A 20,057-nucleotide genomic window follows, 5' to 3' on the forward strand; every position below is an offset into this window, starting at 1 on the left:
GAAGTCGATTTACTTGGTCAAACCATGCCCATAACCCTTCTCTCTCTAAACTGATCATTTCCTATTCTCCACAAACTAAGAGGAGCAATTCTCGGGGTCCCTTGCTTTGGTCCTACCCAAACCTATTTTTGACCACTGTCACATTATCTTGGATACCAACGTAAGAAGAGGGCCTAAACCTTTCAGGTTTGAATTAGCGTGGCTAGAAGAGGCATCACACTACTATGATACCAACCGGGTGGGACTCCTTCTCATCCCAGGTTAGGGGTAGAGCAGGCTATAGACTCCAGACAAAAATTCAGCATCTCAAAACGTCCCTCAAAACTTGGAGTAAAGCTATACCTAGAAACTATTCCCAAACCAAATCCACCCTCTTGGATACCATCCAAGGCCTTGACAACCTTGAAGAATCCAGACCTTTGGACACCTCGGAACTTAACCTCAGAGCCCAGTCCAAACTGGAATACCTGTCTACCCTCAAAAAAGAAGAGATCTATTGGTTCCAGAGATCAAGGATAAAGTGGTTAAAAGTGGGTGACCAAAACACAGCTTTTTTCCATCGCATAGCTAACTGTCGAAGAAGGGACAACACTATCGCAATGCTCAAAGTCAACAACAGCTACCTGACCCAACCAGCACTAATAGAGCAAACTATTATAGAGTTCTTTCAAACTCTATACACTGCTCCAACAAGCCCGCGGCCAATAATGGCTGATCTTGACTTCCTGGCTCTCCCTAGCGACCTAGCTACTTGGCTAGAGCAACCCTTCACTAAAGATGAAATTGTACAAGCTCTTAATGCCCTAGCCAATGACAAAGCTCCCTGTCCAAACGGATTCCCGATCGCACCCTTCAAAATCCTCTGGAGCACATTTCGTCCTAACTTCATGGAGTTCTTTGAGAAATTCTTCCATAGGGGAATCCTCCACAAAGCAATCAATGCCACCTTCATAGCCCTAGTACCAAAAGTTGAAGGGGCAAAGGAAATCAAGGATTTCTACCCAATTAGCCTTCTGAACTCGACATACAAAATATTGGCTAAGGTCCTCGCCTCTAGACTTCAACAAGGCCTTCCTTCAGTGATCTCTCCTTCTCAATCAGCCTTCATCCAAGATAGACAGATCTTGGATGGGGTCTTGGTGGCTAATGAGTGCCTTCACAAGGCATTTAGCCAAGAAACCATGCCTAATCTTCAAAATAGACTGGGAGAAAGCTTATGACCATGTCGACTGGTCCATCTTGGAAGAGTTCATGGTTAGAATGGGGTTCAGGGAGAGATGGAGGAGTTGGATGAGAGGATGTTTCTCTGATCCCTACTTTTCCATTCTCATCAATGGGACACCAAAAGGTTACTTCCGTACCTCGAGGGGACTTCAACAAAGGGATCCTCTCTCCCCCTTCCTTTTTACCATTACAGCAGACGTATTCACCATATCCTTTTCCCGTCTCTACCAATCTGGCCTCCTTTCCGGTTTTAAAAGTAGTAATCACGGCCCAACAGTGTCTCACCTACAATACGTCGATACTCTCAAACTTTTCCTCCTTTGCTTTCAAAAAGCAACAGGGTTCCAAGTAAACATGGAGAAATCTAAAATGATGGGAGTAGCCATGACAAATGCAAAGGTAAGAGCCCTCATCCCAGATTGGGAATGTAAAGTGGAAGACATTCCACTCACTTACCTAGGCCTTCCATTGGGACTGGGGAAACCTAAAAACAGGCTTTGGTCTTACATTTTAGACAAAGTAGAGAGACGTCTAGCAGCCTGGAAAGGTAGATACCTCTCCCCAGCAGGAAGAGTTACCCTGATCAAAGCCACCTTGGCAAATACCCCAGCCTACTTCATGTCTCTATACCAGATAACAATACAAGTGGCTAACCACATAGAACAACTTATGCGGAATTTCCTATGGCCTGGACAGTTAAAGAAGACCAAATTCCACCTTGTAGCATGGGAAAACATCTGCTTACCAAGAAAGCAGGGGGGCTTAGGAATTTGAATCCTAAGAAAACAAAATACAGCCCTCCTAGGCAAATGGTGGTGGCACCTAGCTTCTCAACCAGACTCCCTCTAGGCTCAGGTGTTATGATGCGAATACAAAATCCAAGATGGAACATGGGTACCAGAGAGGATCCACTGACACAAAGCATCAAGGGTTTGGAAATCCTTAGCCTCTTCCCTCTCACAGTTCAGAGGACACATTAGATTTCATCCAAGAGAAGGTCATAAGGTAAAATTCTGGACAGATATTTGGCTAGGAAACTCACCACTGTGTCAGGCATTCCCAACCCTTTTCTCACTTGACTCTAACAAAAACTCAACTATCGCTGAGGAAGTGCTACTTTCAAGTGGACGGAGTGTCTGGAATCCATCGTTCAGAAGATATCTTTCGGACGAGGAAACCAACCATTTCAACTACTCCCTACTACTCTCTCCTCTCGTTTTTTCCCAACTATGGGAGTGACACTATAGTTTGGAGCCTTTCCCCTTCAGGCTCCTTCACAGTAGCCTCTTTCTATAAAAGTCTCACCCTACCCCCCACCTTTCCTCTCATCCCCACCTCAATCTTGTCAAAAGTTTGGTCAACCATTGCCCCACCTAAGATTCAGTTCTTCAATGGGATAGCCTGTTCCTAAAGAGCACTTACAGTGGAACAATTACAAAAAAGATGTATTTCTATCCCCAATAGATGCGCTCTATGTCTTTGGGAGGAGGAAAGCAACTCACACCTCTTTATTCATTGCGAATTTACCCATAAGCTATCAAGCCAAGCGCTACAACTTTTCGGCATCCAATGGGTCACACCACCCACGGTCAGGGCCCTGATTTCTTACAACTTGGAGGCTCAATGGCCTCTGGCTGGAAAAACCTTATGGAAGGCCACAATGGCTGCTACCATATGGACAATATGGATAGAAATGAATAACAGAATCTTCAATGAACTTCAGCTCCATCCACCAGCTCTCTTCCATAAGGTTATCTCGCTGACCTCTTTTTGGGCCACCAATCACAAGTTCTTCTCGGGATTATCAAGGAACTTCTTCCTTTCCCAATGGGAAAATGTCCTCAACCATAGGCCACCAAAAAAATCAAGAGCTAGCCATTGGCAACCACCACCAAAGGGCAGCATCAAGCTGAACTTTGATGGTTGTTCTCTTAGAAATCCAGGCCCGATAGGTGCTGAGGGCATCTTTAGAGACTACAAGCGAAATGTCCTCCCCACATACTCCGTGTATCTCGGAATCAATGACTCCCAATACGCAGAAGCAATGGCTTTATTATTGGGAATTAAAAACTTCAATCCATCTTGAGGCACACATCTGATTGTGGAAGGAGACTCTCAAAACACTATCTCTTGGGCAAGTGGCATGACCTCTCCCCCTTGGCAACTGACAACAATTTTTGATGAAATAACTTACATATGCAAGAATACGAACATCTCATGGAGGCATACATGGAGGACGTCCAACGATCTCGCAAATCTCATGGCGAAGGGGGGAGCTAGCTTCCATTTGGAAAACAAGGCTAGGTCCCACTCCTTTTTTGTCCAAGACCACAGTTATACTACATAGCCTGCTTCCAGGTGAGCAACCCACAGCTCTGGTGTTATTTTTTGTAAAATCATTGTAAATCTTGATACCTGGGCGGATCTTATAAGCCTTTTTTGTACATGACTGACTAATGTATTTTTTACTGAAAGACACCCATTTTTAGAGGGAGTCTTCAGTTCCTCACAGTTTTGTAACTATTACTGTCTTAGTAATACAATGTTAACCGTTCTCAAAAAAAAATGTGTAAGTTTTACTTAGATTTTTTATTGTTTCCCTTGAGCATGCTAGCTTTACTTCTTCCTTGGATTGTCAAGATATTCAAGAGCCAGTACATTTATTCTTTCGAATTCATTGCCTATTCATAATATTTTAGATGATCATTTTCAATATTCTTTGAATGATGAATTTTAAATTTCAAATATTTAGACTACATAGTTGTAAATTAATCTTGCTTTTGTGTGTGTATCTACAATTTTGGCTTCTTGTAAATGTAGTCAAGTTTGTTATTGGTGGTTTTGTCTAATTTTCAGGATTAGGAGATAGATAAGTTGATAAAGGGCTGTAAGTGAAAATGTCTTCCTCGAGTTCAAATAAACAAGGAAATCTGGGTTTGAAATATGGGTATTGTCTTCCTTTTTGAAACTGTTGACCCAATCCTAAAAACAAGAATAGGGTCGCTTGTAGATTTTGCTAAAAGGAGTATAATGCTGGCATTAATCGATTAAGAAGCATTGGCCGGAAAGAGAGGGGACGTAGCGCCATGTACTCAAGTCCCTGGAGATGTTAGGAAGGATATATCAGATCTTATAGAGGGGTCTAAAACAAGAGAGAAGAGACAATTTAACAATATGAAGACATTAGGTGATTTGTAAATATCTATGGAATAGAAGACAAAGATGAAGATGAAGACCAAACACCATTGGGCATAAGAGACCTCAAAGAAGGGGACTTATTGATACATTATTCCCCCTCTCCCAATCCTGAGGTGGTAGTTCAAGAAAGGGCGCAGGCACAAACTAATCAGGAGAGTCATTTGAAGAAACGGGATACAAAAGCGTTAATCAGCATGCGGCACAATGGTACTATCAAGCAGGTCTGTCATTTAATACTGCCAGTTTGAAGAGTTTACAAGCTATTTGGAGGTAGTGGGGCAGTTTGGCCTTGGATATAGGGCCCCTGCACCTTATGACCACAATGTTCCTTTGTTAAAAAAGAGGTGGACCCAGCAAATGAGTACCTGAAAATTATGTTTGATCTGTAGTTCTAACTTCTGAACAATAAATTATATACATTAAAAAAAAAAACCATGTTTATTAAACACAAAAAATGGAATTCTATACTCAAGAATGGGGAGAATCCAACAATCAGCAAGGATCTGCACATCCCCCCACCACCACCACCACCCTCTTTCATAATAGTAGGATGATGTATACAGCCTGCTTGAGTAACAAAAGGAATATAAAACAAACCGTATTTAAGTATTCCATCTACTCAATTTAATCCATTTCAGTTCGATAATTGGTGATCTTTGATTTCTTGTGAGTGCTATTTGGGGAAACAATTTAATTTTTGTAGATTTTTTAAGGTAAAAATATGTCTTATTTAAACTGCCACGGAGTAACAGAGCATTAAAAATATTTTTCATTAAGTTAGCGAGCAATTTGGAGGGTACTGCCCTGTTGTATATATGTGAAATCAGTGCAAAAACTATATACAAGGACCGAAATGTAAGGAGCTCTCAAAAGCTCACTATATACGAATGATCTCACTACATAACTCAAAATGCACAGTCAAGACTCTAGGTGTGAAGCAGAAAGCTCCCACCTCCCATAGATAACATTTTCATTATCATTATTTGGGAATGCTAGTACCCAGAATGCTATTTCTGATTTTCCAGGTTATTTTTCTCATCACCTCTTGAATGGATTGGGTTCGGTTTTCATTTGCCCTCTAGTTTCTTTCTTGACAAGTTACCCATATTACAATAGGGAGGAGACCCTCCACATGTAATCAAGAAATTTGTACTTGTTGGAAAGCTGCTTTTTAGTCCAATTGCCTATACTATGTGACCATTGGATCTCCACAACATTATTTGATGAATGTGTTGGGCAAAGTAACAAGTGACGAACAAATGCTCATGGCTCTCGCTCTCACATTTGCACATGTAGCAAATGATATCCACTTAAAGTCCCCATCTTTGGATTCCATCATTAGTGATTAGCCTATTTTGGTACGTCAACCATGAGGCCTAAGGATAAACTGGGTTTCCGTACACCCGTTACTTTCTAATCACCTTATGGACACTCTTAAGAGAAGTCTCCATTTTAAGAGGTCACCCAGGAGATCTCTTCTGCCCCATAATTTCCTATTACCTGCTGGCTATGCTTTTTTATGACCGGGAGAGTGCCATTTATGCCTTTTCAAACCCATGAGTCTCTCCTTGGTACTCCAAAATTCCAATGCTGGTGTCCAAAAATACTTTTTGTTTGAAAAAAAAACTATTGCAGACCACAAGGAATCTTCAATACTAGCCAATTCCCATCCTAGCTTGGCTAATAGGGCTAAATTGAATTTTCCTTTATTCTTTTCATATCAAGCCCACCTTCACTCTAGGGTTTACAAACTAAGATCCAATTAACAAGGCTTGGATGTTTCTCGCTGAGCTGGTTGCCCCAATGAAAGTTCCTTCGAAGGTTTTCGAGGGTATTGCATAGAGTGAAGGGGAGCTTGTATATAGAATATCAATTGGGGTGAGCTAGGATTTATGAGAGCTAGACGTTCTGGGTATGAGAGACTCTCAATTTTCCATCCTTTTGAGTCTAGCCATGAATATATCTAATAGGGTTTGGCAATGTTGGTTTGTGACTTTCCCTTTGAATAGTGGTAAACCAAAGTAAGTTTAGGGTATGTCCAAGGGTTTAAAATTCAAGTAAGCACAAACTTTCGGTTTTAATAGAGTTGGGGTGGAAGAATATATTTGTTTTGCAATGGTCTTTATGTAGTCTGGAGAAGTTTTGAAAGTGCTCAAAGGCGGTTTAAGAGAATGGTGGGTTTGTGGGTTAATTTTTGCAAAAACAGCACTAAAAGAAAGGAGCCTAGTTTGACACCAACAACAGTTTACGGGATTTTCAGTTTACATGATTCTTGAAACATGGGTATCTTTCGGCATATATGAATGGTACAACCAAAAACCTAGACATGATGAGGCACTGGCTGATTGGGAATCTGGTAATATCATGACTGTTTGCTGGATTCTTGGCTCTATTGGTGGCAACATTGACATATTCAACTCGACACAACTTAATAAATCCGAGATTTCTGTTATCAGATTTATCTTCATTGGAACAATGCACATCAATGCACATCAATCTCCATAAGACAAGCTAGAACTCAAACTCATGAAGTAAGTTCATTCAGGAATTATACATTTCAATGTCCTTCACATGCAATGAGTTGCCCACAAGGAACCTACCTTTCATTCCGAAGTTAAAAGATTCATATGTATTGGACATATATCCATAAACAGTAGCAGAAGTTTTAATCCCTCGCTCGGGGATTCTCCTGTTCTGATTCCCATAAATACATGAATGGGAGAGTTGAAGAAGCTACCTTGAAGCTTTGCTTAACCGTTACTAGAGTTGGAAGCTTTTCCATCCCCCGGTATCCTACGAGCTTGATGGTTGCTCAAAAGCTCTTACCAAATGAGCATATGAACCTGGCGCAAGGACCAGGAAGGTGAAAGAGAGATGGCTAGAGCATGCAGCACTATCTCTCTTTCCTCCCCAGAACATTCTCTCTAAGGCAATGGGGTTGCACGTGTTCTCTCTCTCTCTTTCTAATGGGAATCAAGTTCTTCAGCAATATGGAAACACATAACAAATGGAAACTCATGCATATTAAAATGCGTCTTTATCCCTCATAACAAATCGAAACAGGTGCACGTTCAAATGCGTCTTTGTCCCCCATAACAAATGTTGAATGACCTTTTTTTATTACATAAACATGAGTTTCCATCCTAAACGAGGCTCCCTCAGATTGTCCCATCTCAGAAATTAGGCAGTATAGGTTTCACTCAACCCTGTGAACCACCCTCATCTAAACTGAATCACAAGTCCGTCAGGGTGACCCACATTACTCAGGCATGTAATGCAATAGCATTAGCTTCCTTTGACGACCTCAAAAGTAGGGTACAGAGGGTTTGAAATGTTTAACACCAACCAGCAAGCTTTTCAATGTTGACTTTGTAGCCCTACCAAGGTAGTTCAGTAAGTTCAGGTATAAGTAAGGGTTGTCCAAGGCTTTTGGACTTTTGTTATCTTCAGAACCTCTGGTAATATCAAATGCACCTCTATCTACTATAGCATTTGCACTCAACAAAATTTGAAGTGAGAAAGAATAGCAACAGGAAGTCACTAAAGAAAATCACTCAAACGAACAGTTATGTAACTCCAAGACAAACAGCAATAACTACCACCTGACTGCTAAAATAATTTTCCCCTCTGGAAGCTACATTATACAGAAGGAAGTGAGCAAGCAAGTCCATTTAGATTCCAAACATACAACAACATCAAAGTAGTAAGTTATGCTAAAATTTTCAAGAAACAATAATTAGAGCACTTCATGAAAGAAAACACATGATAATATACACATTGGATTTCATGGTTCTTAGGAAACAAAGAATTTCAATCTTGATCATACAGTTCAGAGGGCGTCTCACTATTTAAGTTTTAAAGGGGCTGAAAGTTTGGGCATATACACTTCTCACCCTCACTACAAAAAAATATAAGTAATAAAGAATAAATGACTATCTACAATGTTGCAAGGATATTTTGGTCACTTTTTTAAAGAATTATTTTGTATATTTCATGTGCTCCCAAATGAGATGCGTGTGCACTCAAAGTTTCAGCCTGATTTGATCTGTAAATAAAATAAAATTCAAATAATGACACATGCTCTAAACAGTCTGATCAAGTTTTGGAGACCGGCAGGGTCATCGAATTCTGCAGAAATTCGGTAACCACCTAAAGGTATTTTTTCTAACTATATGTGTGTGTGTGTGTGTGTGTGTGTGTGTGTGTAGGAAAAAGTTTATAGAGTGTCAACCTTATACTATAGAAATTAGGCACACCTCAAAACCCATCATCTGAAAAGGTCGTTTTGACATTGAAAATTTTTCCAATTGACCATCTCGAGGTCAAAACGCATGAATAAGAAAAAGAAAAATTGATTTCAAGTTCTAAAAATTAATGCATAGACACGCAATGTAATTCTAATTCCTAAACAATCAGAAAAGCTAAAAGAAGAAAATATGAGTGTGCTATTTTCATTACATCCTTCGAGTTACATCACATTCATTTGACAAGAGAGAAAATTGCATAAAAACTGTGTCTTCACCTTGATGAGAATAGCCAAATATGGTTTGTTGGTAGACGCCACTTCCGGCAAAAAGCAATTATATCCGATGTCGAGTAGAATTTTGGTTTTCCCTTTCCCAACTCAGTTACAGCAGTCACAACCACTAGCAATCACAATGTAATCTATCAGAATTAGGCATTCATGGGAAGATAGAAGTAACATATCTATCAAGATTAAAGGGAAAAACAATCATACACACTATTTTTTAAACAATAGGAAACTAATGAAACACCAAAGTAAATGTAAAGCACATTCCTATGTTTCTTTGGAATCTTCATCAAGCAACCCCAATTCTACACATCCATACCAATATGCAAGATTAAGTTTGGTCCTGCTCTTGTTAGAATAATAGAATTGTTAGCAATTTTGCTCTTGTAAGATTTCCATGTAGACATCTGTATACTTCCAGCCAGAAAAGATGCAACTTTTTGCAAACCTACCCTTCATTTCTACGTAGAGGAAGCCATTTCTCTACTTCATTTTGGAACTCACCAAATGTCCCCCAAGAATTTCAGAAATGCATCTTTGTCTAAGCAAAGCTTAAAAACCCAAGACTCGATTAAGGACACAGCTGACTCACGAGTGAACTCAACTACCCGAATATCTCATGAAACTCAAATAATCTAATGAATCATAGTCAGATGACTTGGTAATCTCTTGTGAACCTCGCCATGGTCTCACTACTCAACATGATTTAAGTCAAGAAAACAGTCTCTCATTTCTCATTGTAAAACTCAGCCAAGTTCTTACTTTTTCTATTATCATTCAAATTTGTCATAAAAAACAGAGTTTTTACCATTAGAATTTTTCCGGTGCTATCCAAAGTTTCTGTCTGGAAGCATCAACATTGCCGGGAATTTTTTACAAACCTCTTGGTAAAGGATAATTATTTCCAAAGTCAAACCGCTACAGTATTTTTTGCTGTGGTTTGCTTTTGAGGGAGTGATTTGCGGACGATAAAGAAGCCTAAATATGCAAGCAACCATTCACTTGGGCTTAGATTTTGTCATTGGCAATTGATTTGGATTAATTGTTGACTTTTTTAATATTTGACCAAAAAGGTAAAAACCTACAATTTTTTATTATTTGGTGGAGGGGTGGGGGGGGGGGGGCTACAATTTTTCATGAGTTACTTCCATAGTTCTATCATTTTTTTATAGTCTTATTGCCCACTTTAGAAACTTTCAAGGATCTAATTTCTCAAACTATTGTGAATGAACTTTTAGATGACTTTATTAGTAGTCTTCAAGCTTTTTTATACATTTAGGTACAGACTCATGCAAGACTCCAATAGACTTAGATAAGACTCAATCCAGACTAAACAAAGGCTCAAACAAGAACCTTAGTTCCTTATTCTGGAGTTATACATTAAAACTCAAAATAGTCTCAGATAACAAGTTAATTAGATCTGTAGCCCCCATGTGCTTACAAATTTCAAACTAAAGAATTTAAGTGAATCCACCAACCAGAAGAAGTGCAAGATGCACAGATCCTTTTCTATTGTGGATAAGAATAGCATATTTGAATTTCATACCAACAATCAAGCAGTTAATAGTTCATTAGCTCTCTAAGGCTTCCGAAGTCAAGAAATTTTGTTGTCTTTACTAGCAAAACACCCTCCTTAAGGAGCTCAAGTAGCCCATTGTTGCCTCTTTATCATATTTAATATAATTAGCCAATATTCTTTATTAATATTTATTATTGCAGCAAGGAGATCAGCATTTATAGCATTGCACTGCTAACACTTCAATACAACTATCGAACTACTTGCACTTTTATAAATTTTTGTCATTAGACTATTTTTTGGGAAGGAAAATTCTATTCAGAAAAATTACAAAATCCAATAAAATCTCACAGGACGAAAAAATTCAACGTATTGCATTCTGATGTCCATAGGTTTTGGTGGGAAACTTAACGCAATGGGCAGGGCACTATATTGGAATAGAGATGAAAAGAACCCTGGTATCTTTTTAAACTCCATAGCATTAAGAGGGAATGCAGTGGTCGCGACAACATAAAAAGTGTTTGCAAACATTGCCAACACCGTCCTATTGACCGCTATAGAACCCCTAAGCTAGAGTGTTTTTTTATGCAATGGAAAGCTCTTTTAAACCAGACAAAGTCAAATTTCCTTGCTTTACTGGATAATCCCAACATAAAAAAAACACCCTCACCTCACTCAAAAGAGTCCAAAGGTTATGAATGTCCGTCAACCACTAACCAGATAGCCCACTGTAATTAGAGAGACAGACTTCACCCTTTCGAAGAATCTATTCACTAATCATTATCGTATGCGGCTCAAAAGGTTTAATCCATAACAGTTAGGACTTCATGCATATAGTTTCAGAACCTCTTTCAACCACCTTCCACATGTAAACAAACTTTTAGAGGCAAAAAAAAAAGCTGCAGACTGCACCCAAATGGTTGTATCAGCTCAGAAACAAAGATATATAAAGTTATGCACAGTAAAAAGTTATGAAATGCAGGATGCAGCTCGACGCACTAAGGGGCTAATGTGCCATGAAGCTCGAGGCGGGCCCATCAGTTCTTATGGGAGAAATATATATTAATTTTAAGAAAATAAACAATTTATAAATGCAAAGAATAAACGATACATGTGATTTATATGATAGTAGTCATTTTGTTTTTGCATTTCTCTCTAATATGTTCATCATCCCAGTCACTGATCAAGTGAAAAAGCCATTATTTATCACTAGTATAATTAGCATGTAAAATAAAAGGGTGCAGTTGGCATACGGATGCATCCGTAGCTGTAGAGGTAAGGTGCACCTTCAAATTTTATCATGGTATACAATTTGAATGAAAAATGTTTTTAGGATTATTTCAAAATCTATTTTTATATCTAGTTATAAAATGTTAAATTTCAAAAGTGGTAAAAATCAAGAAGATCTATAAACATATGAAAATCTTGAAAATGGACGGTGTAGATAATATGCTGTAAAATGCACTATTTCTGAGACTTAAAATCTTTTTATTTGTCATGGTCATACATCTCGATGTCGAGATGATCAATCAAACGATTTTTCAACATTAAAACTACCTTTTCCAATAGAGTTTTGAGGTGCATCCGTAGTTCTACATTATAAGGTTGCATCCTTATATAAACTTTTTCCAAAATAAAAATGATCCAATCCATTCATCAAATAGGATAAAAAAACAAAAGAATATGTCAATATACCAAGAAGTTACGTAAGAGAACATGCATGGTATAATACTCTTAAAGAGAAATTAGAGAGTAGCAAATGTAGCATAGAAATACTAAGTACCAGGCTAGTAAAACCAAAATCCAGAAAAGCTGAAGATCAAAGAACATAAAAACAAAATAATCAAAACAAAAACAAAAGAAGTTCTATTTCTTAGCACAATCACCCCTTGGTGAGTTGACAATGTGCACCTGAAATCCTTTCGATGTGAGTTGAAAATAAACTTGGAAAATTGCCATTATAGGAGTTTTGCTCTTAAAAGAGAGAGGAGGTAGAGAGGCCAAAATAGCTCCGCTCATGGGCTATATTTCAATCCACAAGCAGTACAAAAATATACAGCTGCATTAAGCTTTCATGCAGCCGCTTATTCAGTCAATGCACTGACCTAGGTAGGGGGGGAATCATGCAAACCCAGCTAAGTAGGCCCAAGAGACATAGGCCACTTCATCTCAATGCGGCCGCATTTGATAACACACCACAATCTGATGCAACCAGAATCCAAGAGGACGAGAAATAAAGAGGGAGAATGCGCCAATCATTAATCAAGCTCTATAGCTCTAGAACCCTAGTGTTCCATTATAATTTCAATAAAATATCCCATTCTCCAAAAATTAGACAGATAATCATTAAGTCCCCCCAAAAAAAAATTAATCTCTGAATTCTAAATACCCTGCAACACACTATCCCAATACACCATAGGACATTATCAGCCATAGTCCAGACCCAAACCATTGTCCAGCCTAGAATATTCCTTAGATATTCCATATTCCCTAAATATCCCATCTTAAGAAATTCAATAATCCCAAAAATCCAAAATCCCATAAATCATAAACTTAGAAAACCCAAGTATTCCTTAAATATTCCCAAGATCTTTTAGATATCACAATTATCCCATTTTAGAAGCCAAATAATCCTAAATCCCAAGACTGGTATGTCAATACTTCAAAATCTCCCAGTAAGGAAACCATATTTCCAAATTAAGTCATTTCTATAACCTGAGAAGGAGACATCGCACATCGTCCAGATTCGATTAGACCACCACCACTAGACTCAGCTCGATGTTCTGCTCAAAATTATCAAGTAATAGGGAAGAGACGGATCAGCATCGAATATGCGGCACGGATGAAAGAGAAACTCCCAACACAAGTTGTGGTGCAGGACACGTGACACCTCTATATCTGATAAGAACCATCACCTTCCTATTTTGGGGTGTATTTTGCCAAATAAAGTCAACCTTCCAGCCATTTCAACAGACCTAGACCCGAACAGAGACCCTCTAATTCCAAGTCATAGAAACGCGACAACCCTCAAACCCTAGCTTTAGGCAACTAAAACCCTAGTTCTAGGAACCCTGCTCCAATCATTATCAGAGTTCAAGATAAGTCATTTTCAATCATCAAAAGCCCTAGATGTGAATTCCTAGGCATCTCTCTTCCCCGAAGCTCATTCATTCAATCGGATCATCAATTTTGAAGACCAACTCTCATGCCAAACGTAAGGGCCCAGCTTCCAAGTTCTTTACTTCCTTTTATTTTATTTTTTTATTATTTTATTTGCTTTACTGCTTTCCTTTATTAGTTACTATATTCTATTTCTTAGTAAATTCGCTCTTCTTACCTTTCTCATTTTATTCTCTTTATTTTCTTTGTCATTCATCTTTATTTTCTTTGATTAGCCCGTGAATATATTTTGTTCATCTTTATTTACCTCTATTCTTGTTTTCTAGCTTTCTTCATTTCTTCAATAGTTTATGTTTCATGTTCCTCTTTATTCCTATTTTATTTTGTGTTTATTTCGAATTTCACAGTATCTAAGCCGGCTCACTCGCAAATATGTAAAGGATAGGTCTTGCAAGACTGATTTCTCTGCAGATCTGAATTTGACAAGATCCACCTCTCTCGACTCTTTTAAATAACTAAGTATGCGCATGATCTAAGACATATCAAACTTCCACTAGTCTGGTCGGTCTCAGATTGGCGTGTACACACAAAGCAAACAATCTCAAACTCTAACAATTAATAAATACTAAAAACCGTAATTAGTCCCAAAATTATCACTATTTTCATGCCTCTACTTTAAACTAATACTTATGGCCTAAAATAGCAAAATCATGAAAAAAAAACTAGAATTAAAAGACTTCCAAAATTCAACTTGAAGCACAAAGATAGGACACATGAATAACAATTTATGCTCCTCAGACGATAACAGCATCACAATCGCATATATCAAATATAAGTCCCTGACTCAAAAGTAAAAGGAAAGATTAGACATAAGTATGAATGTCTTCTAGTATCCCTCAAATTGAGATGCCAATTTGGCATGTTTAAAGTTTGATAGATGCAAACATGTAATCTGGAAATTGTACAAGTGTGTCCACCTCCATGTAACTCTTTGTAGTCACAGCAACAATTGCTAATCAGCTTATACTTAGGGCTTTATTTCATCCTCTAAGTCCATATCCTCAAGAAACAAATAAAGGGCTGTAACCCGGTGCTGGTCCCGCCTACGCAGGGTCCCGAGAGGGGTGAGCTGGAAACGGTCCTTATCCTCAAGAAACAAATGACAATAAAATATAGGGGCTAGGTTGTAAAGTACTTGGTAAGTGCACCCATTGCAACGGCTCCACCAGTCACCCAACCAGTTTCTCTCTTAGGGTACGCTACTATAGCTTTTCAAAATCAACAATCACAAGTTAAGAGCTCAATTTCAGTGACTGACAATTCCCCAAACCCATCTTTCCTCAAGTTCAAGACCCCACAACCAACAAAAACAGAGCCCACAACCAACAAAAATAGAGATCAAATACAAGACCCCATGGCCAACAAAAACAGATCTCAATAATACAACACCCAAACTTTCCTCAAGTTCATGGGTCTTTTCTGATCTTTCCAAAAAAAATTAATTTTAAAAGGATTTCAATATATTTACCCAAAAAAAAAAAACACCCAAACTCAGTTTTGTGCACATATATCCCAGAACGAGAAAAAGCAGAGAACCAGGAAAAGCAGATAACCAGAAAAAGCAGACTCACCTATAAAACCTGCTCACTTCTAATCTCATGCATGAATATTTTGACCCCAATGGAACCCACTAAGCTCCAACCTTATGCATGAATCTATTGGCCCAATGCTTCAAATAACCACAAGCTTCATGTAGTCGCATGATTTCTTAGCCACCCCAATAAAATTTACAATTTAAGTATTTCTGTATAAAGACTGGTGATGGTCAAAATAAAAGATTTTAGAAATCTATATGACAAAGCATCCATCCTTAATGACATACTGGTTTTACATTGCTTTGTAGAACTGCTTGTATTCACTTGTATTCACATCATTGGAATTTTGCAAAATGCAATTAATTTATTTTTTACCTAAACCATTCATGAACTTCTGGTTGTTGAAACTCGACAAGCTGCCTTGCAGACCATATCATGATAATTCATATGGAAAAAGCACAAAATTATGAGGAATTTTTAGCATAACACCAAAATAAACCAACTGATTTAACTCATACATGTAATCTGAAAGAAGAGTACGGCAAAATCATTTCATACCATAATCATCAAGTGGTCGTTGACCGTGATCTCCTAAAACAGCAGTGACCAATTCCATTGATATGCACATACGATTTTTCTGGAAAACAAGAAAGAGTAATAAGAAGCTGTTGAGATCAACAGAAAATAAAAGGTCAGGCACATCCTAAACACCCTCCACAAATCACACATGATATCTACTTTGAATCAATAGTCATTATTTTTGTTCATGATGAAACAAAAATCAGTCAAAATGCACAAAGCAACAACAAATGTAGACCTAAAACGAACCCTATTTTACTTTTATCAGGAAACTATAAAAATAGTGAGTATCGACTCAAGTCAAAATACTAATGCATAATGCAATAAAACAAAGATTAAAAGAAACAGCAGTGAACATGTTTACAATGCAACCACATCAAAAAAAAAAGTGAAACAGATAATTAAAATAAAATATTCAAAAGAGGACAAGCCAAAAAATATGATGCTCGCAAACTGAGATGATCAAAACAGAAACCACAGTCGTAAAAATCCTATGCTTCTAGTGGATACACATTGTCCCAATAAAAATAATCTCACTAGCTTTCGAAACAAAAGCGCCATGAAGTCCTTATACTCATCCTGGGAAGCCAGAAAAGATGCCTAGTGATCCAAAATAGAGAGCCTTGACACCTTGTTAGCAAGACCCGACACAACCTCTTCCTTAAGGGAGTAGAGTTTTGCTCTCAGAGTTCCCAACTTTCAAGTAAACAGAAACATGTTCACACGCTAGCAGAAGATTCCATCCTAGTTAATAAATGGGGTTGCTCAATTCAGAGGCAGCCATTGAAGCCCCAAACAATAATGCAAGATGAATGCCCACTCTAATCAAATTTAAAAGTGATGGAGGGCAAAAGTTTTCTTATTTTGTATTTTTATTCAATTTCAATGATGTATGTTGTAGTTTTAGTTTTAGGATTTATTTATAGGGTTTTTAGGATTTTTAGGGTTTTTATTTTTTTATTTACTACTCATGTGTTACTGTTCATGTACTACTATTCACGTGTTATTATTCAGAGGTTAGTGTTCATGTGTTACTGTGCACAAGGGTATTTATGGAATTTCGGTATTGTTTTAGGGGGATTTTAAAGTATTAAATATTTACTTGAATCTCAAGTTAAATTAGGGTTTCATAGGCTTATAAAAGTTGGATCTCATAGTTTAGAGTAGATGTTATTGGAATAAATTTTATTTTATGAGAGAAAAAAGTTCTTCTTTTGACTTGATTTACAGCCATGTTCTTTTTCTCTTCTTGTTGATTTTACTTGTTGAAGGTTCCGGATAACAGTGGATTCAATTTCCCACTTGTATCAAGTGGTATCAGAGCAAGGTTCGAGGACGGCTAGAGATTGTGAAGGCTTGACGTGGAGGTCTTAGCCATAGGGATGCCGATTTGATCCGACTACGCAAGGAAATCAACAACTTGATGGAGAAGGTTATAGAGCTATAGTTGTGCAAACGGTGCCAAGAAAAGTGTCCCCTAAACGAAGAGGATTCTACAGGGATAGATCCAAATCGTGAGGGTTTTTATGAAGAATGGCACAAATCAAAGTCCAACTCAAAGTTGGAGCGGAATGATGACGCTACCTTCAACCACTCATTCTATGCAAGCGCTCCGTGTTGGGAGCTTCATGCTTGGGAGAATAAATCATGGGATTTAGTTGACTTACATAATTTGAAGGAAAACAAAGTTGATCTTGGTGTAGGTCGTATCGAAAGTCAGAGGTTGTAGATTGGGATCTGCCCCCAATTTTCGATATATACTTAGATGATGAACAAGATTTTGGAAGAGATCTAATCTCTAATGGTGATCAAGACTTCGTAGGTGAACCGATCTTTGACGAAGAAAAAGATAAAGATCTAGAACATCTAGGAGATTTAAGGCATTGGAATCAGAATAGCACAATGGCAGTGTGGTCAACTCAAAATCAGCAAATTGTGGCTCTGATTTCATAAAGTGATCAAAAAGATGTTGAGAAAACCTCTAAAGGACTAAAAATTGAGTTGGAGTATCTTACATGATTTCCAATGGGAGTTCACGAATATTTGAATTTGATAAATTTGCATGGATTCCTCATTATCCCTATCAGGACCCATTTCTTGAGGAATATTTTTTACCTCGAATAGTATTTGAGCCGACAAAGAAAAAGGTCAAAGAAGGTGGTTTTGATGTTGAGTTCATCTTAACATAATTCAAAACTCGAGGACGAGTTTTTTCCAACAAAGGAAGAAGGATGGAGGGCAAAAGTCTTCTTATTTTGTATTTTTATTCAATTTCAATGATGTATATTGTAGTTTTAGTTTTAGGGTTTATTTCTAGAGTTTTTAGGATTTCTAGGGTTTTTATTTTTTTATTTTTTTATTTACTATTCATGCATTACTGTTCATGTATTACTGTTCACAAGTTGCTATTCAGGCATTACAGCTCACATGTTACTATTCATGTGTTACTGTTCATGTTTTACTGTTCACCAGGTATTTTTGGAATTTTGGTATTTTGGTATTGTTTTAGGGGTATTTTAGAGTATTAAATATTTACTTAAATCTCAAAGTTAAATTAGGGTTTCAAAAGCTTTTAAAAGGTTGGATGTCATAGTTTAGGGCAAATGTTATTAGAATAAATTTTATTTTATGAAAGAAGAAAGTTCTTCTTCTCTTTGACTTAATTTTCCGCCATGTTCTTTCTCTCTTCTTGGTGATTTACTTGATTCTGGAGAACGGTGGATTCAATTTCCCACTTTTTCTCGCTGCATTAAAAAGTTAGGCACATTTATACGTTGTTGATAGGTTGATTGGTTAATGAACCTTCTGAGACTAAGGAAAACGATGTCAATCTATTGGGAATATGTTTTCATTCCAAAACATAAAACTAGAAGGCCATGCTGTGATAATAACCCCAATAGAACTAAAAGGATAGCGACTTTCATATTCTCAGTACTAATACACTCTTTTTTCACACTTTTGGTGATGAAACTTGCAGGGTTGATTCAAAAAACTTGCAAGGTTGATTCTGGAGGAAAAACCCCCAAAATAGGGCAATTTTCCTAAGCCTCAGGTCCCCCTTCATTATCTACCCAGAATATCCACTGAGTAGAACCTCTTACTAGGTCACTTCAGTGGCCGGCTCAGGCTCAGGACCCTGGTAAGGCCAAACGTAAGTCATTGTTTACAAACACCACTCCCACTACTGGAAGCAAGAGAGGTAATTCAAAAAAAACAAGAGAAAAGATGTGTCAAGGAATTGATACACAGTTTATAACGTACAGCAATTATACCTCAAGAAATTCATTGAACTCTTCTTGCTTTTTCGCGGCATTGACACCCCATGCTTCATTAAACATTCGCCCAAGAACAAAAACACCAACAGCTGTATAACTAGATTATAGATTAGGGAAAACAAAGTTCCATCAGTTGCATGACATATATACATGTATATATGTGAGTGTGTACATACATACATACGTATATACACATATGACATATATACAAATATACATAGATATATGAATATATACGAATATACATGCATGTGTGTGTATGTGTACAAGCACGTGCACACACACACATATGTGTGTGTCCAATGGGGAAGACATCAAACTACCAGATGCCTTACCTCAAATGATAACATCGAATTATTGAAAATTTGACATTAGAAACTAATTTTCCTGGGAGTCAATCATACATGTTACCAAAACTGTTCTTTGCATATGCACCTCCCTCATGCCCCGCATACATAAAAAGAGACCCTGAGTGCTTCAGTGAAACCTGTGAAAAGGAACGACTTGTAGATTCTCTCATAATGAATCTTGACCCTTACAAAAGCTTCATCAATTCTTCCAGATTCTCTCTTCAACCATATATTTTTAAAAAAGTGTAAATATGGTACCACATCCAGACTTCAAGCATCAAAACTACTACTGCTAAAAATTACTAAATGGAGATTCAATTTTGCAATTCATAAGCAACAACCAAACTCCAAGAAATGAAGAAGAATGAAGATTATATATTGTGATAATTGCATACCTCTAAAGTAGCCAGACCATTGGAAACCATCTCTATCATCCTTGTCCTAACCTATACAGAAAATATTATTACATAAATTTTTCTTTTCAAAACAAAAAAAAAGGACCAGCCAAAGCATGCATTCCCAAAGGCACATTCTAATGGACACGATAGTAGAATAGACACAGATAATTCCAAAATCAAATCCATAAACGATTTGGTTCTTTCATAAGTAAAGTTTGGAAAAGCCTCCTCACAAAATGTTCAATACACTGATAGTTGTTTTATAGGTAAA

At 37.5% G+C, this 20,057-nt stretch overlaps 1 protein-coding gene across 7 annotated transcripts in view; it reads right to left on the reverse strand.

Annotated features, from left to right (window-relative positions):
* RNL (RNAligase) overlaps positions 1-20,057 on the reverse strand; it is a 134,838-nt gene that overhangs the window by 111,970 nt on the left and 2,811 nt on the right. For all 7 annotated transcript variants that reach the window (XR_016061392.1, XR_016061394.1, XR_016061393.1 and 4 more), the window contains exons 3-7: positions 19,784-19,834; positions 19,443-19,525; positions 19,036-19,135; positions 15,743-15,821; positions 8,945-9,068 (exon numbers count right to left, since the gene is read on the reverse strand). Coding sequence is in view for 3 of the 7 variants with exons in the window: in XM_006843213.4 (XP_006843276.3) it covers positions 8,945-9,068; positions 15,743-15,821; positions 19,036-19,135; positions 19,443-19,525; positions 19,784-19,834 (437 nt within the window). In the remaining 4 variants the exon portion in view is untranslated. The remainder of the gene's footprint in view (positions 1-8,944; positions 9,069-15,742; positions 15,822-19,035; positions 19,136-19,442; positions 19,526-19,783; positions 19,835-20,057) is intronic.

The sequence above is a fragment of the Amborella trichopoda genome, chromosome 8, assembly GCF_054954075.1.
Source record: "Amborella trichopoda isolate Santa Cruz 75 chromosome 8, AtrichopodaSantaCruz75HAP2 v2.0, whole genome shotgun sequence".
NCBI lineage: Eukaryota > Viridiplantae > Streptophyta > Magnoliopsida > Amborellales > Amborellaceae > Amborella > Amborella trichopoda.